Source organism: Cyrtonyx montezumae, unplaced genomic scaffold, assembly GCF_038088225.1.
Source record: "Cyrtonyx montezumae isolate F1298 unplaced genomic scaffold, pur_monq_1.0 scaffold_4, whole genome shotgun sequence".
Lineage (NCBI taxonomy): Eukaryota > Metazoa > Chordata > Aves > Galliformes > Odontophoridae > Cyrtonyx > Cyrtonyx montezumae.
Genome location: NW_027072045.1, coordinates 11,762,800 through 11,786,496, shown reverse-complemented (window position 1 = coordinate 11,786,496; position 23,697 = coordinate 11,762,800). Strand labels below are relative to the sequence as shown.

Sequence of the window (23,697 nt, the reverse complement as noted above, 5' to 3'; positions counted from 1 at the left end):
AGCAGTGGGGTCCGCAGCCCTTTATAACAAATGTAATTTCTGTACATCCCATACCTCTGCCACCTCCAACCCTGTGCTCCTAAGGCCTTCCATTGAGTTTTCAGATATACTGCAGCTCCTGCAGGGTTGCTCTGTGGGAACAGACCATCCCAGCTTCAGGCAGTGTGTTTCCCTTCTGTCCCAGAACATTTTTGCTCCTCCCACCTTCCCCTCACCTTGCTGCCTGCTGCTTGGGGCAGTACACAGGATGTGCAGCACAGCAAGCAGGTCCAGCTCAGGAGCTGGGCTAGGTTTCATCGTTCCCAACATCGTTTTTTATTGTGGCAGAGGGAATCTCAGAATGATGGTGTGTAGGCTTAATGGAAACCCAGGTGGGGATAATCCCCTTCCCAAAATATTTCCCATCAAAGAGAGAGGGGAAAGAGATAGGCAAAGAAATAGGGACCTCAAATCTAAATAAAGCTGAGGGGAGCTGGTAGGCATCACTCTGCCTCTTGGCAGAGGTGTCCTGAAAAGGAAAGCATGGAAAGACCCCGACTACCTCAGCTGAGGAGCACTACAGGGTGCTCACCGTGCAGCAGGGAGGGGAGGTGGTTCAACACCAGGGCTGTCGGGATCTGAGGGTTCCAGACAGGTCCATGGCTGCAGTTAGGAACTCTTGATCTATCCCTGTCAACCAATTTGAAGTCATTTGTGACCTCCTCACCAGTGGGAAATGGGTTAATGCCAGCCACCTTCTTTATTCCCTGCACATTTGGGGCCGGATACACAACATCCCGCGCAACAGCTGCAGAACCATTTGGTGAGAGCTGTCAGGGGGCAGCTGGCTGCAGAGAGACCCCAGGGGACAAATGGCCACTGCTGGCATCGGGAGCACCTGGGCCCAGCCTGTCACAATGGTGGGACCCCACTCTGGGGCCCTACTGGCCAAGCACCAGGCAGCAGGGCACATGTCCCAGTCAGAGCCTGGAATGCATTGGTGATTGCTGGTGGGGTTGTCCTGCATGTCACCAGCGGTGGGACTGGGAGTCTCTGGTGTGAGGATGGTGCTGAGAATGTGCAGCTCGGTGCAGCAGTGGCAGGGGCAGCCTTCACTTTGGAAGAGGAAAAGGACAGGCCCCGGTGAGCTGTTCTCCCTTGAGGCAGCTGTTGCACTCATCTGCACCTCAGTGTGTATCTCTGTCTGCATCTGTATGCCCATCTCCATTCGTATTTCCATCCCCATTCCTATCTCCATATTATCCTCAACCCCTTGGCATTCCCATTCCATTTCCATCTCATCATCATCCCCACCCAAATCCCATTCCCATCTCCATCCCATTGCATCTGTATCTCCATCTGAGCGCCGTTTCCAACCCCATCTCCATTTCATCCCACCTCAGATGTACCCCAATCCCAACCAAATTCCCATTCAGATTCCCATCCCGATTCCCATCCCGTCTGTATCCCCATCCCAACACCATCCCCACTTGCCTCCCATTTTCCATCCTCATTCCCATTCCCATTCCCTTCACCATCTCCACCCTCCCCCTTGCCTCCATTCCCGCCTGAAACCCATTCCCATCTCTCTCCGATTCCCACCTAACCGAATTCCCATTCCCACGTCCATCTCCGTCCCAACCCAATTACCATCCCTGCTCCCACCTCCGCCCACCGCCTCGGTCCCCGCGCACCGCGGTGGGCCCCACACGGCCATCGCCGCTTTAAGGCAGCACCGCCCCGCGGCGGGGCGGAGCGCGGTGACGCGCGGCGGGGCGGGCCGGGCCGGGCCGGCTCCCACCGCAGCGCAGCGCAGCGCAGCGCGGGGCGGCTCCGAGGCGGTGGCGGCGGCGCCCGGCGGCCCCACCGGCACTCAGCGGCTGCGGCTCCGGGGCGGGACGCGCCCGCCTCCCCCCGCCCCCGGTCGCTCTCTCCCCGCGGCCGCCGCCCCCATGGCCGCCCCTCCGGGCCCCCAGCGCCGGGGCTGAGCCGCGCGGCTCCGAGGCGCCGCCCCACTCTTCCCCCCCCCCCCTCTCCCCCTATCCTCCTCCTCCCCCCTCCGCCCCGCAGCAGATCCCGGGGATCCGCGCCCCCCCCACCCCCCCCCCCGGCCGCGGCCGCCTCCCGGGGGCGGCGGGAGGAAGACCGGGCGTGGGGCCGCCGGGCAGCGCAAGATGGCAGGAGGCGGCGGGGGCGGCCGCGGGGGGCTCTGCTGAGCGGCCCCGACGGGACGCGGGGACGGAGCCCGCAGCCCCCAGCGGGGTGGGGGCAGAGAGCGGCGCAGGAGAGGCGACATTCTTCCGAAGGGAGGGGGGGGTGAGGGGGTCGGGCTATTTTTTCTTTTTTTTTTTTTTTTTTTTTTTTTTGCGTTTCTCTGCGCCTCCGCTCCGCTCTCCTATAGGGCAGCGCAAAATGGCTGAGGGCTGACTCGCCCGGAACCGCACGCTCCGGCCCCGCTCCGCTCCGCGCAGCCCCCGGCCCCGCGGCGACCCCCGCCCGCTCGGCGCATTGTTCCGGGGCGGGGGAGCGGGGCGGCCCCGCTCGGTGCCCTCCCCCCCCCCCCCCCGACATTTTTCTGCCCCTCTCCGCGGAGGACGCGGCCCCCCGTGAGAACCCCGGCAGGTTGATTTGGGGCTCTCCCCTCCCTCCCTTTGCGAAACCCATTTTCTTTTTCATTCCTATTTATGAACGGAGGCAGCGCCTGAATGGTCGGCCTGTCCTCCGCTGAGCTCTCCCATTCAACACCTCGCAATTCCGAAGCAGCCGACTGGGTTTTTTTCCCCTCGTTTTTTTTTTTTTCTCTTCCCCTTCTCTCGTCTATTTTCCCCCTTTTATTTTATTCTTTATTTTTGCTGCAAACCTTTGGGGCTGCGGAGAGAATTCGTTGTGGGTTTTTTTTGTGGGTTTTTTTTTTTGACCGTCGTCATCGTGGCTGTTATCATTTTTTTTTTTTTTCTAATTTCCCCCGTCTTCCTCCTTTTCCCGTTTTGGATCTTAACCCTTTGATCTGTTTCCTTTAAAAGACTCCGACTGGGAGCTCCCATCGGGGAGAAACCCGGGCTGAGCCCCGGCTCCAGCCCAGCCGCTGTGCCGTGCTCGGCTTTGGGGTGGGGGGGGAGGTGGGGGTGGTGGGACGACGCTGAAGTCCCTTTAAAATATTGAATGTCGGCGGCGAACCCGAGGAACGGAAAATCAAACCCGGAGCGCTGAATTTCGGAGCTTTAGATGGATTGCGGAGCCCACCGCTGGATTTTGTATGGATTTCTTTCAGCCGTCGGTAAGTTTCGCTTCGCCCTGTGTGCTGAAAGGCGGCGGATGGCTGGCGGGGGCTGTTAGGACTGCGGGCTGTAAATCCTCCGGTATCGCATCGCTGCGTTGTTGGCTTTTCTTTTCTTTTTTTTTCCTTATTTTTAACTGTTTGCGCCGCGTTTTTAACCGAACGCCGCAGATACAGGGTTGGATCGGGTCCTGCTCCCTGGTGTACTGCTCGGCACCCGCCCGCGGCGGGGGCTTGGAGCTGGACGCTCTCTGGGGTCTCCCCTGCCCGAGGCCGTTCTGTGGCTTTTTCTCGCCTGAGGTTCCTCGAGTGCTGTCCCGTTGCTCCTCGTGCCCTCGGCTTTGAGCTCCGTGGGGCGGAGGGGCGGCCCGGCCGTTCACCCCAACGCTTCCTATTGTAGGGCGACGCGACCTCGCTGCCCATCCGTAGACCCAACTGAGACGTTCGGTGGGGAGAGCCGCCAGCGAGCGCCAGCAGCGATGGCCGAGAACTGGAAGAACTGTTTCGAGGAGGAGCTCATCTGCCCCATCTGCCTGCACGTCTTCGTGGAGCCCGTCCAGCTCCCCTGCAAGCACAACTTCTGCCGGGGCTGCATCGGCGAGGCGTGGGCCAAGGAGACGGGCTTGGTGCGCTGTCCGGAGTGCAACCAGGCGTACAACCAGAAACCCAACCTGGAGAAGAACCTGAAGCTCACCAACATCGTGGAGAAGTTCAACTCGCTCAACCTGGAGAAGCCTCCCTCCGTCTTGCACTGCGTCTTCTGCCGCCGGGGCCCTCCGCTGCCCGCCCAGAAGATCTGCTTGAGGTGCGAGGCCCCGTGCTGCCAGTCCCACGTCCAGACCCACCTGCAGCAGCCCTCCACGGCCCGTGGGCACCTCCTGGTGGAGGCGGACGATGTGCGGGCCTGGAGCTGCCCCCAGCACAACGCCTACCGCCTGTACCACTGCGAGGCCGAGCAGGTGGCCGTCTGCCAGTTTTGCTGCTACTACAGCGGGGCCCACCAGGGACACTCGGTCTGCGACGTGGAGATCCGGCGCAATGAGATCAGGGTGAGTCCAGTGTTCAGCGATGCCCGTGAGATGTCGTGACGGTCTCCACCCAGCGGAGCATCCGCGGGTGGGATGCATGTCTTGGCCATGCTCGAGGTCGTGGTCCCTGCATGAGACGTTGTGGTGGTCTCCAGCCCATGGAGCTGTGGGTGGGTGCACGTGATGGTCATCAGTTGGCCGCTGTGCTCGAGGCCTGGCCATCGTGCTCCCCAGGAGGTGCTTGGGTAGCGGTCCTGAGCCCGCCGTGCTGTGAGACCACTGGGGAGAGCTCGAGGAGGCTCCCCACCATTGGAGAGGATGGGAAGGAGCCTCTTCATGGTGGGTCTCAGCTGGGGATTCTCCCTCTGCCTCCTGGATCTGTGGCATGCCATATTTGTCCCAGCAGGCTCGTGTTTGCATAGCTTCTACCCAAAAGCCGTCCTCCTGGCCAGCACTGCGGCCTGTTGTTACAGCACTTCGCCAGTGCCCTCCGTGGCACTGGGGCAGCCAGGAGGAAGTCTGCAGGAGCAGACATGTTAGATCACAGCTCGTCAGGGCATGGTGGGGGAGGAACAAATTGCAAGGACGGGGCCTCCCGCTGGGGTCTGCTGGACCCTTGGTGCAGGGTGGAGGTCCCGGTGCTGAGGAGGGGGTGGCTGGAGATTTCAGCCCCGCTATGGTGCAGTGTCAGCTGGCAGCCCTTCAGTGAAATGCATTAAAATTTTATGGAGGGTGGTGGTGCAGGGAGGGGGGGTGAAGAACCCCGAAATGTGGATCCAGGCAGCCGGCCCCGGGATGACAAAGCCACCGCGCAACGGGGATGTGGCCCTGGCCATTGTAAGGCTGGTGGATGTCAGAGCCCGGCTCTTCCCACCATCCTCCCCTTCCTCCTGTATGGCCAGCACCGGATGAGCTTGGTGTTAGACATTCAGCAGAGATGTGGCTTCTTGCTCCGGGGGGTTCTGGGTTGGGTTTTGGCCAAACAGTGCTTTTTTTCTAATCAGGATAAAGGGCGGCAGGGGCCTGCCCCTGGGTCCCTCCGGCAGCGTGAGGCCTCGGGTTTGGGGAAAGTGAGTCGGCTGTGCCTGTGGCTGGGCCATCTGGCAGTGGCTTTCACCATGACTCCACACCCCGAGGGGCATCACACAGCCCTGGTGACGGCCCGGTGCCCCCCATCCCCCCCCCACCCCAACCCTTCTGGAGGGCCCCGTCACTCGGCCGAAATAAATATTTAACAATGAATTGAATGGTGATTACTGTAAAATGGGGATGATTTCCTGTGTATTTTAATGTTGCCAAAATGAGTCACCATTTAGCAATAAAAAAAAAAGAGGAGTCATAAATAAAAATTGCAGTATAATTACTTTCCAATTGGATGGCCAGGCCTGTGGGGGGGTGGGGAGGCGGCTCCCAGCTTGAGCTCACAGGAAGGTTATTTTCCTCTCCAGGTTTTTTGGGGGAAAACCAGAGACCTCCGTGGAGGTGCCACACGCACTGGGAGGGGAAGGACCCAGGCAGGCTGTCAGAGAAGGGCTGTTCTGCTTCTATTTATAGGGAATGGTTTTGGTCTCCCTCTGGCAGGGTGGGGGATCCACCCCGGCGGGCAGGGACAGGGATCCAAAGTGTTTTTCCAGGTCCTTTTCCAGGACGCTTTGATCTCATCGATCCCCGCTCTGCGTTTTCCTGTTGCTGTGCCGTCGTTAGGGCTGGATGCTGGCATTCCAAACAACCTGGCGCAAAGTAAGGCCAAATTTTGGCCCTGCTGTGAAATTGGAGGATGTATGGCCAGGTAGGGAAGGGTTTGTATAGTAGAGCTGCAGACTTACGGTGTGACCTTGGCCAAATCCCTTAGAACCTGTCACTGTGTTATCTTCATTTCCCATTCCTGCAGTGATCAGCTTGTCTCTTCTCACCATTGGGTGCTCAGCCCCAGGCTGAGGAATGGGGCAGCAGCAGGTTCCCTGCTACGGCTCCCTGTCCTCATAAACCAAGTGTGTGGCAATGTCAGCCCCAAACTGGGCCACGTGCATGTCCCTGTCCCGTGTGCGCTCAGCAGCCATGGCTGCCTGCACGCCAGTGTGGGGTATGGCATTCCTGGCTGGCCCTGTGCCGGGGGATGCGCTCCTGGAGCATCACCAGCAAGTGACCCTGAGAGATTTGTTCCATGAGTGCCTCTGGGAAACTCGTAACTGAGAAGTGAGTCAAAGTTTGGAGGCTCAGAGCATCCTTCTCCCCCCCCCCTCCCCCGGTGTCTGGCACATGAGTTACGGGCATGGGATCGACCCAGTAGCGGAGGCGGTCCCGGGGCCTGGAGGCTGCAGTGCCCTCTGCTGTCATTGTTCCCCACAGCCCAACTCGGGGGGCTTTGTGCCAGGCAGATGGGGGCTCGGAGCTCCTTGGGGAGCAGACCCAGTGCTTCCTGAGCTTGCACGGCATTCAGCGTCGTGAACCTGCAGAGCCCTGGCTCACAGTTGGGTGACCCCTAAGGTGCAAGCGTAAAGCAAGCAGTAAATAAAATATGTGGTTAATCTTGCTTTTGTGGGCGTATCAGCGCTTACCTCTCCTTCCCCCCCCCCCCCACGAGATGTTTTCTCCTTTGTTTCCTGTTTTTGTAGTGCTTAAAGAGGAAAAAAAACCCACCACGCTGACAACCCACCCTCTTTTTGTGCTTCTTGACGTGGTGTTTGTGTCGAGGTCTCAAGCGAAACAAATATTTTTTCCCTCCATCTTTGCTGCCGGAGCCGTTTACCTCCCAAAGCAGGGCATGGGGGGACCTACTCCTGGGCTGAGATCAGGAAGTTCCCCCAGTCGGAGGAGGATGCTCCTGAAGTATTTCTGTTCACCCAATACCAGGACAGGAGCACAGGGATGTGTGGAAGGGGCTCTACCAAACAGCTGCTGGTACCGCCGCGTTTGTCCCATCGTTGTGCGGGATGTGGTTGGTTGCACGGTTGCTGGAGGTGCTGGCAGTGGTAGGGGTTACCTGGGGGTTCTGCTCCTGCTTTAGTGCTGCTTCAAGGCTTGGGGACAGCTTCCCCCCGGCCTTGCTTCCTGCACTGTGTGGGAAGTGGGGAGAAAATCCTGCTGCCTTCTGAAAACCCCAGCATGTCTGAATGAAGAGGCAGACGCGCCGTGACCTGCGGGAAGTTTGGCAGCCAGCTCTTGGTGGTGTCTGGCTCTGACCCCAGAGGCACCTGGCACTGCACGTGTCCCTTGTCCCATCCCCATGCTCCCCCCTGTGCCATGGCTGTGGGGGTGGCACCCGATGAGCCCTGTTGCCAGAGCTGTGGGGTCGGCCCTGCCGCAGGCTCAAGCTGCTGTAGGTCGATTTACTCCAGAACAGGTTTGGTGACTTGCAATGGGGTGAATTTTTACGGGCTCACTTATTTTCCAGATGAATTGTTTATGAGGAGCGTGGCATGCGGCCCACGGAGGCATCGTGAGTGCAAGGACCCGAGTTCTCGGGCGTGAATTGAGTGCTGTGGGCCCATGCCTGGCAGGCGTTCCCAGAGCTCTCTGAACATACCCGGTCCCGTGTGGTAGTCCCTGCAGCCTTTGAGCTGGAACCAGCGCTTGTCCCTCCTGGGGTCTGGGTGCAGGGCCTTTTCCTGCTGAGCTTGAGCATTTCCATTGCCTGTGGCCCATCGAGTCCTCAGCAGTTGCTTGCTTTAGACCTGCAGCCACAAGTCGTCTGCGCAGAGTCACCCGAGAAGTGACAGCGGAGGTGGGGGATGTGGGCACCCAGTGCCTGCGGTGGGAGGAAGGAGGTGGAAGAGGAGGAGGAGGGGCCGTGCAGGAGGATGCTTTCTTCCAGCGGTGGAAGGTGCTGGGTTGAGGGGTGCTGGTGAGGAGCAGGGTGGGAGGGGGAAAGATGGGGTCCTCTGAAGGGCTTGAGCCCTGGGCAAAGGGCTGGAGATGTGGTACTGGGGGTTTTGGCTTGGTGGCTGTTGAACTCGGTGATATCAGAGGTCTTTTCCAACCTGAATGATTCTATGGTTCTTCCTGTTTCTCAGCCTCCTGAGAGCCAGGGAACACGGGGGATCTCCTCTTCCCCTCTCTTGGCTGTGGCAAGGCTCTGACCATGAGCCATCCCCAGAGCTGCGGTGGTGCCCAGGACCCCACGCTGACAGGCCCCTGCCCCTTCCTGAGCAGGGCAGAGCTCCAGGGGACGGGAGGAGGAGGCAGATTTCCATGGCTCACAAAGGGCACAAGCGATCAGATCCGTGCAACTGCCCAAGAATAAAGAGGCCCTTACATCGCCGGCTGCCCTGACCTCTCTGCGCTCTGTTTGAGGGGACAGCGTGTGACCACACAGGGATTTCTCCGCTGCCTCTGCAGGAAGGCAGCAGGCTTCAGTCCCCAGCTCTGCCTGCACACTGCTGTATTTTTGCTTTTTTTTTGCTGGTTACCTGTTTTCCGGAAATCTTGGTGTGCAGCGGTAATTTTCCTTTCTTTCTCTTCAATTTCATGTTTTTGGTTTTTTGTTGTTTTGTTTTTAAATCTGACACTGAAATGGGGCTGAGAGCAGCAGTGCTTCCAGAGCAGGGACAAAAGTAACCAGGAAACACAGGGCAAGAGAGGAGGGATCGACACCGAAACAATGAAATAGCCAAGCAAGGGAAGACTGAATGCTCAATAGCACAGGGCTTTGCAGAAATGCCTGGCTAGTGCAGTATTTTATAATCAGCTTCTGTGCTGGGCTGGCCTGCAACAGTAGTGTGATGGGGGAGGAATGCTTTGAATTAGCTGGATGCCAGAATTAATTCTGTCAGAATTCAAATGTACATGTACGTACAGACTTATAAATAAACACTTGGAGCTAGATGCTGCTTTGCCACGCAGGCTCTGGGGCAGAATCTGGTCTGGCCTTGCTTTTTTTCTTGGGGGGAAAAACTGAAGTGCTGCGGATCTGCAGCTGTGGCTGGTGACTTTGTCAAGTTGCCACGTTCATCGGCAGCCTGCAGGCTCAGGAGGTGCTGCCTTGTTGCAGGAAGGACGCGGCTTGGTGGAGCCAGAGCTTGGGTTTGTGTGGTGTGGTACCCAAGTGAAGCTCCGTTTGCTGGTGGAGAGGATGGAGCAGATGTTACGGGGAGCTGTGGGTGTGTGGGACACGGGCAAGGGATGTCCTCCCATTCCCTTCATCCACAGGAGGTGGTGTGGTAAGGGTACCCAGCTCTTCTCTGCCCAGGGGGGCTGAAGGCACCGTGCTTGGGAATGGGAGGAGATGCCTGCTCCTAAGCACGGAGGGATGGGTGGTTGTTTGCAAGCACGAGATGCTGGATGCACGCGAGAGATGTTACATCTGTCCTCCAGATGAACTCCGGGAAGAGGTTCCCAGTGCTGGATCCTTCCTGATAAGGGCAGCTCTGGCCCCTTCTCACCAGGGGACCGTGCCTGCCTGCTCTCTGCCTTGTGATGTGCCTGTGGTGGTGACAGGAGCAAAGTCTCTGTCTTAGAGCAGCGCCCTGCTGTTCTGGAGCCATGGCTTCTGCATACCCTGCTCTCTAAATGCTCCGTTTGCTGGACCAGTGCACCACAACTGCCAGAAAATACATAAATTAGCACTAAGTCATTTAATTCCTCTGACTTTTCTCCCCCTCTCCGTGCTTTCTCTCTCCCTATACCTCTCCTGTCTCAGCTCCCTGCTCTGTGCCTGCTCTGGGGGGGCCGGCTCCGGCGCGGGTTGCAAACAAGCGAGCTGCGGATGGCTCCAGATGAGGCAGTTGGCAGGGAGTGACGTTCCGGATGGCTGTGTCTCTCTGAAATACGAGCACACGCTGTCAGGCCAGCCGGCTGCAGGACGCGGTGCTGGGCTGCCCCTCTCCCTCCTCCCCATTGCACTGCATCCCCCGGTCCTGCTCTCCTGCTGGGTGACCTGGGAGCTCCATCCCAGTGCTGGAGCTCCATATCCCAGTGAAGGGGGAGCAGTTTCCCTGCCGTACAACAGCTCAGATGGTTATTGTGTGGCTCCAAACCCTTGACCCCTGCGGCCCCACTGTCATTCCCCATCCTGGAGCTGGGCTCTGGGCTTTGGTGCTGGGCCACACGCAGACCAGTACCGATCATGCTGGGGGGTGGGTGGCTATTTTTGTGGCAGTGCTAAGGACTTCTGGGTTTTTGCTCCTGGATGTGTGTGTGTGGGGGGGGGGGGGTTGTGGCTGGAGGGGCTCTCCCATGTATGCTTCCACATCCTTGGGCTCCGTGCCCTCCTGCTGGAGGGGGCTGCATCCCTTTCCCTGCCTGTATCCACCAGCTGTTGGGTGGGAGCAGGCTTTCCCTGCAGGTGAAACTCCCTCTGCGTTCAGACAAAGGGATGGGGGTGTGGGTGCCTCCCTTTGTTCTCTGTCCTGGTACACCCAGCTCTGCCAGCAGAAGCCCCTCCGTGCATGGCTCTCAGGTGGATGGAATGAAAGAAACATGCCGTGAGGACCACAGCCCCGTGATGTCCCTTTGGGGAGGGGGCTGCTCCCCCTTCCCTTGATGCTGTCAGGCCCCATGACGGTGGGGGTGGCTGGATTTGAGGGGGATTGCTGCAGCTCTCCTGCAGTGTATCACTGGGTGTCCATCAGAGCGAGGCTTGGTGTGGTGTAGGGGCAGGATCTGCCCTTGGATGGATTGGGGACACCTTTTGGGGTTGTGTTCTGCTCCTGTCTTGGCTTGCTGGGGCATCCAGACAGGGGACTGGAGGTGATGCCCTGTGCGTCCTGCAAAGGCCACTCCTCTCCAAGCCCATCATCTGTCAAGGCCGAGAGTCCAACAGGCAAAACTATGTCCAGTCCATGAGCCCAGGTTTTTGTAGGCCTTTGGTATGATGGAAGTTGTTCCTGCTCACAGCCCTAAGCACATATATAGCCCCCAGGACCTTGCTGGGCAGGGACCCTGTGGGCTGTCCCCACCCTGATGCTTCTGCTTTTTGGTCCTCCCTGAGGTCTGCTTGTGGCTCCTGGTATCTGTCAGCACATGCAGCACTGATCGCTGTTTATTGAGGTGCTTTTGCAGTCATCTCATAAATAACACCAAGGTGACAAGCAAAAGCAAAACTGTCATCTACATGTTCAAGCTGGAGCTTCCTTGGGAAACATTCCTCCTTCCCAAAACTCAAGGCTGAGCTTTGCTGGAGAGAACAATGAGGAGCATCTGAGCAGACAGCCTTCACGCTGCCCACAGTCATGTGTCGTCACAGCATGGGAATTTGAGGAAAGTGTTGTGCTTCTCCTGGAGCTGGGACTGGGAGCTGGCGGTCCTGGGGGTAGTGGGGAGCCCATGGGTTGTGGACCCGAGCTGTGGTGTGCGGGTAAGGAGAAGCTGTCACACGCCCCAAGCAGCACATGGGTTTTCTGGTGGGCACGAGCTCTTGGGGCTGGACCTACCGCTCTAGAAAATGGCAGCGTGGCCCCAGCTGGAAATGGCTCCTCTGGCTGCACCCTGTGCACTGCCTGTCCTGCGTGGTTCCAGCACATCCCTTAACCTTTGTGCTCCACTGCATCCCCTTTAAAAGAGGATAATGAAAGTGAAAGAGGGAAGCGATGGGCGCTGGAGGCACCTTGGGCTGCCAGGCTTGATAAAGTGCTGGGGACACGAGGAGCCAGGCTTTGAGTCGGCAGATCAAATGCCAGGTCCATCTGCCCTCAGATCTCCTCAGGGCTGCTGTGCTTTGCTCAGTTCTGTAGTGCTTGCATAGTGAGAGGGCAGCCAGCAAAATCCTTCCTGTTGGGGTTGGAGGCTGAGCTTTACGCATGGCTCATGCAGGCTGGCTGCACTACTGGGGAGCAGAGCAGCTCCTTGCTCCTGGGAAGGATGGAGCTGGCCAGGTCCGAGCTGCTGGGCTCTCATCTCCCATCAAGTCTGGAAGATAGATGACACCTCAGGGGCCAGAGATCGATAATGTCAGAGGCTGGCCCGTAATCAGGCGAGATTAAAAACCAATGACAGGCATCCTCCCAGGAGCAGCAGTCAGCATGTTGAAGGAGCACAGTGGGGGCAGCATCCAGACCCTCTCACCAGCAATGCCCCAACATCAAGCAGGTCTCCTGTGGCACCCCATCCCTTGTCCCCGTGAGGTGGGCATGTGGGGAAGACAAAAGCAAGCCAGTGTGAGGCTGGTGTGCAGGGCTGTTAGGTGCTAGGGTGGACTTGGGGCTGCAGGGAAGGGGATGGCAAGGCTGCGTGGTGAGGCTGTGGTGCTGTGGGTGCTGCATTGTGAAGGCACTTGGTTCTGAGGATAGGATTGGAGAGAGGAATTTGGGGAGTGCTGGTGGCTAGTGACTTAGCCTTGGATCTGTTGGCTTTACTTGTTTTTGTTTATTAACCAAGGCCAGATGCACGTGGGCAGTGAAGGGCAGTCGGGACACACGGTCACGTTTTGAGGCGCTGGTTTTGGGGTCACCTTCCTGTGGTGGGCAGTGACCCACCGCAGTGAAGGAGGTTGAATTCATTTATTTGCAAGAGCGGCTTGCAATAAACTCCTGCTCCTTTCTCCTGCGCGTCCTTCAAGGGGTGTGCAATCCTTCGCCATGCTCGGGCTCAGAAGTAGGATGTTTCTATTCCTTCTCAAACTCAAGGGCAATGAAAGGAGAAGGGGCCGTGCTGCCCTGCACGCCGGGAGCTGGAGGTGCTGGCTGCCTTTGCCCTGGGCTCCTCTTCCCCTTCCTCCCACTCCCCGCCAGGAAGCCTGGTGCTGTGAAGTAATGCCTGCTGACACCGCACTGCGCCGGGGGGTGGAACAGCGCAGGGAGCTGGGGAGTGGGCTGTGTGCTGCGGGAGCCGGGGGCTCTCCTCTCCTTGGGGTGCCCCAGGGCTCCATGCATCTCTTTGGTTGCAGTTGTGTCGCGAGCACACGGGGCTCAGCTGCCGGCTGGGTGGGAACTGCAGGTCCCAACGTGCTCCCCAAAGGGAGCATAGGGTCGTGGGATGTGTGGTTCCCACAGGTCTGGCGTTGCTGTGCTGCAGGGACCAGGTCCCTGCCTCCAGCTCCGGCTCGGATACAAGGGTCAGTTTTTTACAGTAAGGGCAGTGAGACACCGGCACAGAGTGCCCAGAGGGGTGGTGGCTGCCCCCACCCTGGAGACACCCAGGGTCAGGCTGGACAGGGTCTGAGCCCCTGATGGAGCTGTAGGTGTCCCTGTTCGCTGCAGAGGAGTGGGACTGGATGGCCTTTACGGGTCCCTTCCAACTCAAACCATTCTTCGCTTCTCAGCTCCGCCAGCCCGCAGCTCTGCCCTTCTGTGTCGCCGCGGCAGGGAGGGGATTCGGTCCTATTCTTACTCATTTGCAATGTAAATATTTTGATCCCGAGGACGTTGCTGGGAGCTGGGTGTCACGTCGAGGAGCGTGATTCATTCATGCTGCCGCTGCTCGGAGCACAATGAGGCGGCGCTGGGACTGATCCCGTGGATTTCCTGTGAGCGCGGCTGGCGGGGAGATGGGACAGTCACGTTTGGCTGAGCCCTCTTTGCTCCATCCCTGTGAGCCACGAGGGCTGTGTCGTGCCCAGGCCTTTCCACCTCCAAACCCCCATGGCTGCAGCCTTTGCGTTCAGTCCATCCGTCCCTCACTTCGCTCCCTGGGCTGGGATGATGGCAGGGCACAAGGGCAGGCGGGGCTGGGGCTGGTCCCTCCATCCCTTGCAGGTCTCCATCGCGTGCACTCGGTGCTGCCCCGTCCCCGTCCCCGCTGTGCTCGCAGCCAGGTGCGGCTCTGGATTCGTTCTGGCACCCTTCGTTAGTCGGTGTTTGTTCACGCCGCATTTTTCTTTCTGCTGGCTTGTTTGGACACGCACTGGTACATTCACGGCACTCAGGCGGTAATGTGAGGCTCTTTCCCATTAGGAAAGGGGCCAGGATTTGGGGGGCTGGGAGGGCGACTAAGCAGTAGTTTCTGAGATATTTCCTCCTGCTGCCACACCCTGCGTGAAAGAGCAATATCCGCGGCTTCAGCTGCTATCGCCCGGCTCCGAATGTCTCTCTTTTAATATAGATTGGTATCATTTTGCATTTTAAAGTAAAAACACGCTGCAAGCTGCAGACAGCTGTCGGTTGGCAGCTTTGTTTGAACATCTGGTGTTGCTGGGCTGCTGTTCAGCACGCTCTGACTACGGGATTCATAAAGATTAGAATCCGGGCGCTCAGATTCTCAACAGCCACCGCCTCGTGAAGACAGGGCGGGGGAGAAAACCCAGCGGCTTCCCTGCGAGGTGGCAATGGAGGGCTCCATGCCCACAGAGCCCAGCACTGGGGTGCTGCAGAGGTGCCTGTTTGGATCCATCGTTTCCAGGAGAAATGGAGTCCTCCTCCTTGACTCCGCCGTTGAGATGGCCACCGCCATACACCCAGTCCACCCCTACGCTCCCCCGTTGGCACCTTGGAGCACTAAGCAGCCTCTAAGCCCCTAACAGGTTTTGTAAATCCTGTTAGTTGATCTGCATTTTTGCAGAGCTCTCCGGACGCGGCCCATCGGTGCGTGAGTCACCTTGACTTGGAGTCCCATGTCACTTTCAGGCTCTGTTTCTCAGTCGGAGGTGCACAAAAGAAATAAGTGCCCTCTTATCTTTATTAGAAAAAAAAAAGGCTGCCTGGAGAAACGTAGCTGTGCTCTGGTTGGTGCAAGCCAGTAACCAAGGTGCATGTAAACCTGTTCTGCCCTTGCTGGTGTTGATTTAACTTACCAGGACAAATTAGAATAGCCTTGAGCAGTTGGAAGTTTAACTGCATCTGTTAGGAGGAAAAAAGTCACTGCCTTGGAATAGAAGTGAGGATCCCTTGGTTGTGCTGCCCCGGTCCCAGAAAGGAGCTCTGCCATGGGCACAGCAGGGCCCCTCGGTTCCAGGACCCCAAAGTGGGCAGTGGCAGGGCACGTGGCCATAGGTTGTCACCTCCACACTAATGGATGATGGCGGGACATGGCCATCGGTTGCTTTCTTCTCACTGAGGGTCATCCCTGCAGCTGGGACGTGGCAGCCACCAGACACATGGGTAGCACTGCAGGTGGCACCTGGGAGCCCTCGGTCTGGGTCCAAGTCCTTGCTTGGTCCTGGGGAGCAGGGTCAGCCCCTGCCCACCTTGCCAGGCCGTGGGGCAAGAGGAGGACTGGGAGCTGTGGCTGAGGGCTCGGACCTTGCATGTTCACATCAAGCAGAGGTCTTTGGGCAGGGGAGAGGCAGCTCAGCCTTCGGCAGGAGGGAGGGAGAGGCTGGCTGCATTTCAGCCCTGCAGGGAGAACGCTCTGAGATCACACAGGCCAGCTGGATCTTGAATCTGAGATGTTTATTTGGAAGAGGGAGCGCGGGTTTCTCAATTGTACAGGGGCTGCAGATGGGGGTAGGCTGGCTGCCGGGCGATGGGAGTGGGTCTGCATGGGATGGTTGCATTGGAAGGCAAAGGCATCACACCAGGACAGCCTGGGACAGCGCTGGGCTGCAGCACGTGGCGGCCTGGAGGGTGTTGGGATGCACTGGGGGTGAGCGGGACTGCAGCGGATGGAGGCAGGACTGGGGGTGCTGCCAAAGCCTGCTGGTTTCTTCATGGGGATTATGGAAGGAACAACTCATGGATGATACAGCGCAGCGGCATGACAGAGGGCTGGTGTGGGGGGCAGGGCTTTGTGATATGGCTGAGTTACAACCTCCTGTTGCGGCTGCCTCTATGAAACAGGAGACTCAAGAGGGAGAAAAGAAGGTTAGGGCCCCATCTGAACTGGTAGAAACTTTCATCCCGGAGGATGCTGCTGCAGGAAAACAGCAACAGCCTTCCTGGGCATCATGCTTGGAGGAAGCCAGGGGCTAAAGGAGTGGAAGCAGGAGCTGGGAGCTGCGCTGCGTGGCCAGGAGCTGGGCTGTCCCCACCCCCTGACACCAGGGAGGTGTCACCTGGCTCCCTGCTGGTGTGGCCGGACAGAAGGCAGAGCCCCAAATAATCCCTGTAGCAGGAGGAAGCAGGAGCTGGGGAGGTGAATGGGCGGCCTCAAGGTCCTTCTGAAGGTCGCTGCTGGAACGAGAATAGGTCCCCACTTCCCGGCCCCTGGTATCCTGCTGCTGGCCTCTGTTCTGCAAGGCATCCTGGTTTCCCAGTGCTCATGAGCTTTTCCTTGTTGCAGCTGTAAACAGGGGGAAGAGCATCCTGCAGGATGGGCTCAGCCCCAGGGCCATGGGCACCAGCATGTCCCCAGATCTGCAGGCTATGGCTGGAGTAGCACCTGGTTGCAGTTCCTGCTGGAGTGGGTGGTGGGGATGGGGCTTGGGGTGCTGGGGTGGTTACAGGAGATTGGAACTGGGGTTCTGCCCTGTGGGTTCTCCTCCCGGAGTGCTCAGTGCCTTGCAAGGAGGTGGGATGGGATTGCTTGGTGTGGGCAAAGGGCTCTCAGGTGCTCAGCTCCAAATATTCCAGGCAGCTCCTCTGCCCTACCAGAGATCAAGCAGCCCCAGTTCTGCATGGGGAGCAGGGCAGGAAAAGCAAAACCTCACACTCAAGGCAGTGGGGGGGACCTGGCGCTCCATCCTGAGCCTCCCTGCCCCTCTTACTGTAAGCGTGTGCATGGTGAAACCCCAGCAGCAAACATTTCCTTCCTGTCTCTGTAAGGCAGTCAGCTCCTGACAGAGCTGCAGGGCTTCGCAGGAGCTGCGTGTGCCCGGCTGGTCAGCATGAAACCCCTGGGCTCTGTGGGGTTCTCAGATCTGGGGGGCTCCCTCTGCCCTGTGCTGGGTTTGAGGGATCTCCTCTATTTGGGGGACATATGGGCTCTGCCCATGGTGCTGCAGTGCTGGGGAACATCTTCAAGCTGGACCAGAATAGCTCTGTGTGTGGGTTTCTCTTAGAAAGTCAGTCGTTGGGTCTGAGGCCGGGGGGCTGTGTCGGTGTGTCCCTCCCTGCCACTGCCTTTTTGCACATTAGCATTCAGCAGCGCGACCTCAGGCCCAGCTCCAGCCCCGCGGAGCTCCGTGCTGGGATCCTTCTCAATGGGTGCCCTTGATGCAGGTCCTGTGCTCTGCTGCAGGTGGCTGGAGCCATTCCCGAGAAAAGCATCTGTCCTCCTCCGCTCCCATCCCACCTTCTTCCTCCTCCTCCTCCTCCTCACCCGTCCTGCCCCGCTCCCTCCATCCCCTCCTTCCGGTGGCGGTGCACAATGTCCCCATTCAGGCGGTGGCTGCTCCTCGGTGGCAGGGGGACGGAGCAGGGAGCAGTGTGCATGGCCCCAGCCAGCTGCAGGGCTCCTGCTCCCTCCCACACCCCAACCTCCACAAATTTGGGGCCTTCAGAAGTACTCCTTACAGCCCTGGTTGGGGTCTGGAGCCGTGCAGTGACCCTGCATCATAGGAGCTGTCACTGTGGCACCAGCCCTGCCCCAGCCTTAATTTCTCGCTGCGCTTTTGTTGGTTCTGCTTTTGGGTCTCAGCTGTTTCTGCTGGTTTTTTTCACGAGAAAAGGGGCAAGATGGCATGTAATTCCATCAGAACAGGCTGGCATCCAGTGGCCAGCACTGCCTCACTTGGAACCCGTTGGATTGGGGTGGAACAGCCTGACCACAAATGAATACATTAATTAATTTGTCACATTAGTTCACATCTGTCAACACTGAAATACAATATTCCTCCTTGCTGGGGGACTCCATTTATAACTGTGGTTGGAGATGACAGATTTGGGTTTGGGGAGGGCCAGTCCTTCTGGGATATGAGGGACTCCTCCAAAACCCACAGCCGGAGGGCCCCTGGCACCTTCCATGCCAGCATCTCTGTGCCTCGGAAGGTGAATTGGAGCTGCTCAGAGCCTGGGAAGGGCTCATGTGGGGAGAATGTGCACAGAGAGAGCTGCAGCCATCCCAGCACCAAGGTCATGCATGAAATATGAGAAATTACCCTGAGAAATTCTGATCCTGGAGGAGGAGGAGGAGGAGTTCATGACTTCAGAAATACCAGATTTGGGAGGGGATGGAAGGGAAAGGGATATATTTTCCTTTTCAAAATACTGAAGGAATTCGGCCTGCGCTGCAGAGACTATGAGATTTCTCCCCTTAGTGCCAGAAGGGCCGTTCATACCCGTGTGTCCCAGTTGGGATTCTGTGATAGTGGTTGAGGACCTCCCAGTCCCAGGCACGCGTGGGATGGAGCTGACAGTGCACACCCAGTGCTGCTTGGTCCATCATTCATCACATCCCGGGGCTGGTGGTGTCCCCATGTGGGCATCCATGCGTCCGTCTGCGCAGTGTGGGTGCACACATAGGCACTGTGGCACGCAGCTGTGAGCAGGAGGACGGGGTTTTTTAGCTCCTCATTATTACTAGCAGTGGGAGCTTCTGGGGCGATGGCTGTGCCATGTGGCCGGGGTGGAGGTGCCCCAGCCTGTAAGGAAAACAACAGGATGGAGAAGGCTTCCAGTTCCTGCTCGGAGCGGAGCTGGAGGTGACAGCCTTTCCCCACAACGCAATTAATCCCGGCAGCGCTTCTGCCGCCCTCCCCCTCCTACCTCGTCCAGGAATTAATTACTTGATTATAAATCCCTGAGTGGCGGTTTATAATAACAATAATCCCCTCGAAACTTATCCTTGCTGCCGCTTCCTGCCCATCTCACCCCCACCACCCAGCCCCTCTGTGCTGGGGGTCAGGATCCTTCATGGGGCCGGGGTTCACCCCGGTGGCATTCTGTCCCAGTTCTTTGGTGCTCGCTGGGGCCCAGCCCTGGGGGAATGCAGCTTGGTGCCTCCTCTCTCTGTCCCTCCTGATTACTCTGACACTGGCTGTGAGGCTTGTCACAGCGGCGGGGATGAGAGAAAGGATGTGGCGTGGCATGGGGTGTGCAGGAGGGATGGGAAGGGCTCACGGCAGCTACTGGGGTGGGTGATGGGCATCCAAGTGGTACTTCCATAGTGGGAGATGAATCCTTCCGTGTGTTCCCCACAGGGCTTGGCTGAGAGCAAACAAGGTGGTGAAATGGTATTGATGGGGCTGCCTTTATCTGGGGGACGCAAATAGAGGCCCTCAGGCCTTAGGGCTCAATGCAGGTATCCCAGGGTGAGCTCAGCTCTGCTCTGAGATGATCCCAGAGCTCAGCTCTGATGGCTTCTCCTCTCTTCTTCCCATGCAGAAGATGCTGATGAAGCAGCAGGACCGCCTAGAGGAGCGGGAGCAGGACATTGAGGAGCAGCTCTACAAGCTGGAGTCTGACAAGCGGCTGGTGGAGGTAATGGGGCCAGCACGCTGTGGGACTGGGCTAGGCAGTAGGGCAGGGAAGGATCTGGGTGTCCTGCAGTGTCACAGAGGTTTTGGGCTGCCAAGGGGCTGACCCTGCTGCCATCCCCCAGGAAAAGGTGAGCCAGCTGAAGGACGAGGTGCGCCTGCAGTATGAGAAGATGCACCAGATCTTGGATGAAGACTTGCGGAAGACCATGGAGATCCTGGACAAGGCCCAGGCCAAGTTCTGCAATGAGAACGCGGCCCAGGTCCTGCACCTCAACGAGCGCATGCAGGAGGCCAAGAAGCTCCTCAGCTCTGTCCAGGTCATGTTTGACAAAACTGAGGATATCAATTTCATGAAGGTGAGAGCCCTCTGCAGGGGCGGGAGGTGGCCACAGGCCGGGTTTGGTGGTGGGAAGGCCTGGCTCTTGGTGAGGGGTTGGGGACACTGGTGTGGAGCAGCCAACATCTCTAGTGGGTTCAGTGGTGCCCAGCGGGATTGGTGTCAACAGAGGACAAACAGGTTTGAAACGCAGTGTCCCTCCTGGGCCCTTCCAAATTTTTGGCTCTCCAAGATGGGGAGGGTGGCAGGATGCCCAAGGACCAGGTGGCTCTACCACCTCCTGGTCTTCTGCTGGCTCTGGGTTGTCCACTAGGAGCGTGGGGAGATCCAGAAGCGCTGTGGGGCCAGCCCATCCTGCATCCATGGGATCTGGAGGCTTCCTCCTGCCCTGGCCACAGGCACCTGGGCACTGTCTTCCCTCCTGAGGGGACGCAGAAAGTGACACCAACAGGGAGGTGGATGCTGGGATGAGGACTGTCCTCACTGACCAGGGCTTCTTCTTTCCTTCCTAGAACACCAAGTCTGTGAAAATCCTAATGGACAGGTGAGTGCAGTGAGCGGATTGGGAGAAGGGGGCTGTTGTGGGTGCAGCAGCATGACCTACAGAGGCAGGGAAGGTCTGGAGATGCTGTAGGGCCTCTATTTCCCCCTCCATGTCCAGAGTGAGCTGGACAGGCAGTGCTGGAGCTTCTCTGGGGAAGAGCCTGGGAGTAATGGATGGGAGCAGCTCCTGGGGAAGGAATTCAGCTCCAGAGGGGGTGGGGAAAGGAGCCCGTGGGAGGGAAGGTGGACCCATCCTTGCTTGCATTTTGTCCCTCACCTCTCCTCTGCCACTGTCCCAACAGAACCCAGAACTGTACTGGTGGCAGCCTGCCCCCACCCAAAATTGGCCACCTCAACTCCAAGCTCTTCCTGAACGAGATCGCCAAGAAGGAGAAGCAGCTCAGGAAGCTGCTGGAAGGTGAGTGAGGTGGGAGCACTGGGGAACAGGGCTTGGCTGCCGCCCGCATCCAGCACTGGGCATCCTGGAGGTCCCAGTGCGAGAAGGTGGGGTGGACAGTCAGGCTCCAGGGACCCTCTGTGGTCCGGATTAGGACGTGAACATGCTGTGAAGGCACTCTGTGGCTTGTGGCCTGGATGCATGCTGGGATGATGCCTCACTTTGCCTGCAGGTCCAGAGCCATTGGGATGGCAGCCTGACACGGTCCCGCTCTCCTCTTCTCCCCGCAGGTCCCCTGAGCACCCCCGTCCCTTTCCTGCAGAGCATCCCTATGTACCCCTGCACCGTCAGCAACTCCGGCGCGGAGAAGCGTAAGCACTCCACCGCCTTCCCCGAGGGCAGCTTCCTCGAGCCATCGTCCGGGACTGTGACCAGCCAGTACATGAGCCAGGGCGCGTCGGCCGGCGAGGGGCAGTCCGCACAAGCCATGGTGCCTTGTAGCTCCACGCAGCACATCGTAGGACTTCCCAGCGGCCCGCAGCCGGTGCACTCGGGCTCCGTCTTCAACCCATCTCACTACCCCAACACCACGTCATCTCAGCAGTCCGTGCTCTCGCAGTACGGCGGGCGCAAAATCCTCGTCTGCTCGGTGGACAACTGTTACTGTTCCTCGGTGTCCAACCACAGCGGGCACCAGCCCTACCCGCGCTCGGGGCACTTCCCCTGGACAGTCTCCTCGCAGGAGTACTCGCACCCGCTGCCGCCCGCACCCACTGTGCCCCAGTCGCTGCCGGGACTTGCCGTGCGGGATTGGATTGACGCGTCCCAGCAGCACGGCCGGCAGGATTTCTATAGGGTGTACGGCCAGCCCTCGGCCAAACACTACGTCACCAGTTAACCCGGCGGGCGACGTGTCGGAGAGAGGAGCTGTGCTTCGTTTGGGCTTTTGGTTGGTTTTCTTTTCTTTCGAATCAAACCCAGCGTCCTTCCGCCTCGTGCCCCTCCAGGATTTTGGGGAGGGTCCGTCTCTCATCTCCTTTATATTTTCATTTTGAAATGAAATAATAATGCTTATTTCCTTTCAATTCTTCTTAATTTAATTTCGGAACGTCCCTCCTGCCCCTTGCTGGAAAAGATGAGGGGGGAATTACGGAGAAGCGGTGGATGGGGATCTCCGTTGGGCACGTTGCCCTCGGTCGCTGCGGACACCTCCGAAGGGACAATGGCACCTTCTCTGCTCCCACTTCTCTCAGTTATCCTTTTGGTTTGGTTCGCTTCCCCCCCCCCCCCTTTTCCCAACCCCTTCTTTTTCCCTTTTTAAAAGAAAGAAAGAAAAAAAAATCTATCATTGATTCAGTATGAAATGATCCGTGTAGATTTGGGGTTTGTTACTTCTATTTTTTTTTAAAGGCTGATATTTTTTTGCGTTAAAGGCCACCACCTCTCACGCATTTCGGCGTTGGTTGGTTTTGGTTTGGTTTGTTCCCCCCTCCCCCCCCCTTTCCCCTCCTCCTTCTTCTTTCAGAGATTTGTAAATACACAATGGCAGGAAATTTAATGCACAAAAAAAAAAAAAAAAAAAAAAGGGAAAAGAAACTTAAAAAAAAAAAACCAACACCACGAATGAATAATAATAATTAAAAGAAGAAAAAAATTACAAAAAAAAAAAAAACCAACAAAAAACTGTTCTAGTTTTCAGGAGGGGAAGCGTTGTCAAAACGCAATCCTCCCCCCCCCCCCCCGCGTATCGCTGATGCAACTTCCTGTAACAAGCACTTTGTATAAAAAAAAAGTGGACTTCCTGCTATAAGGCACAGGTATTTATTCTGTAACCAATTTTAGAACACACACACACACGCACACACACACACACACACAAATATTCAAATAAATGTGATCACTTAGTGCAACTGCCTCGCTCTGCTGCGCTCTGCCCCGTGCGGGGGCTCTGGGTTCCGGGGAGGAGCAGCACTGGGGTGGGGATGAGAGCCCCCCAAGCCAGCCCAGAACCCATGGTGCCCTGTAGGGCCGTTGGGTCACCTCCCTGGGTTCATCTCCCAGGGGAACGCTGGAGGAGTGGCACTCCCAGCCCATGAGGATGTGAGTCAGGCGCAGGGCCGGGTCCTGCCCGCGGCCTCCGGAACAATCCCCATTGTGGCACAGGGATGAGGATGGGGACCCTGCCTGTGGCAGGATTGGGCACGGCACAGCCCCAGCCCTGCAGGAAGGATGAGGAAATTACGCCGTGCAGGGCTGAGCTGCACATCCAGGGGAATGGAGGACAGTGGGACCAATCCAGGGGAAAACTGGGGCGATAGAGGGGAATGGAAGCCAACAAAGGGGAATGGAGGCCAACAGAGGGGGACAGAGGTCAATGGGCCCAATCCAGGGGAAAATTAGGACAGTAGAAGGGAATGGAGGACAGTGAGGCCAACAGAGGGGAATGGAGGCCAATGAGGCCAATCCAGGGGAAAATTGGGGAATAGAGGAGAATGGAAGCCAATGGGGCCAACAGAAGGAAGTAGAGGCCAGTGGGGCCTATGGAAGGGAATGGAAGTCGAAGGGGCCTATCCAGGGAAAAATGGGACTTTCTGGAGGCATTCAGGGATTTGTCATTCTCTTCGGGATTGGGTTTCTCTGCTCTTTTTTTCTTTACTCTCCCAGCTGTCCTCATGCTCCTCCTCTGCACAGCTGTGGGCATTAAGGCACCTGTTGCCTATAGACGGGGCTCTGGGACATGTCCCCACCTGTCCCCATGCCTCATTGAAGCCTCAAAGCCAGCACTGAGCCACAGTGCCAGCCCCTGGACACCGACAGATTCCAGCTCCGGAGATGCTTGATGGCACATGGGGATGTGGTGGCATCGCAGTGGCAGTGGGACTGGGGGTAAGCCGGGTGCTGTGGGGTTCTGCTGGTGAATGGCTCCATATGAGGGGAAGAGGAGGAGGGGGTGAGCAGGGTCCGTCCATA

General features: G+C 57.9%; 1 protein-coding gene across 1 annotated transcript; it reads left to right on the top strand.

Moving 5' to 3' along the window:
- Positions 1-3,107: 3,107 nt before the first annotated feature.
- Positions 3,108-22,632, top strand: TRIM8 (tripartite motif containing 8). The gene is made up of 7 exons (XM_065746840.1): positions 3,108-3,256; positions 3,657-4,305; positions 19,356-19,451; positions 19,573-19,806; positions 20,300-20,331; positions 20,633-20,748; positions 21,018-22,632. Exons 2-7 carry the CDS (start codon positions 3,736-3,738, stop codon positions 21,623-21,625), a joined length of 1,656 nt encoding a protein of 551 aa, XP_065602912.1. The 5' UTR covers positions 3,108-3,256; positions 3,657-3,735; the 3' UTR covers positions 21,626-22,632.
- Positions 22,633-23,697: the final 1,065 nt, after the last annotated feature.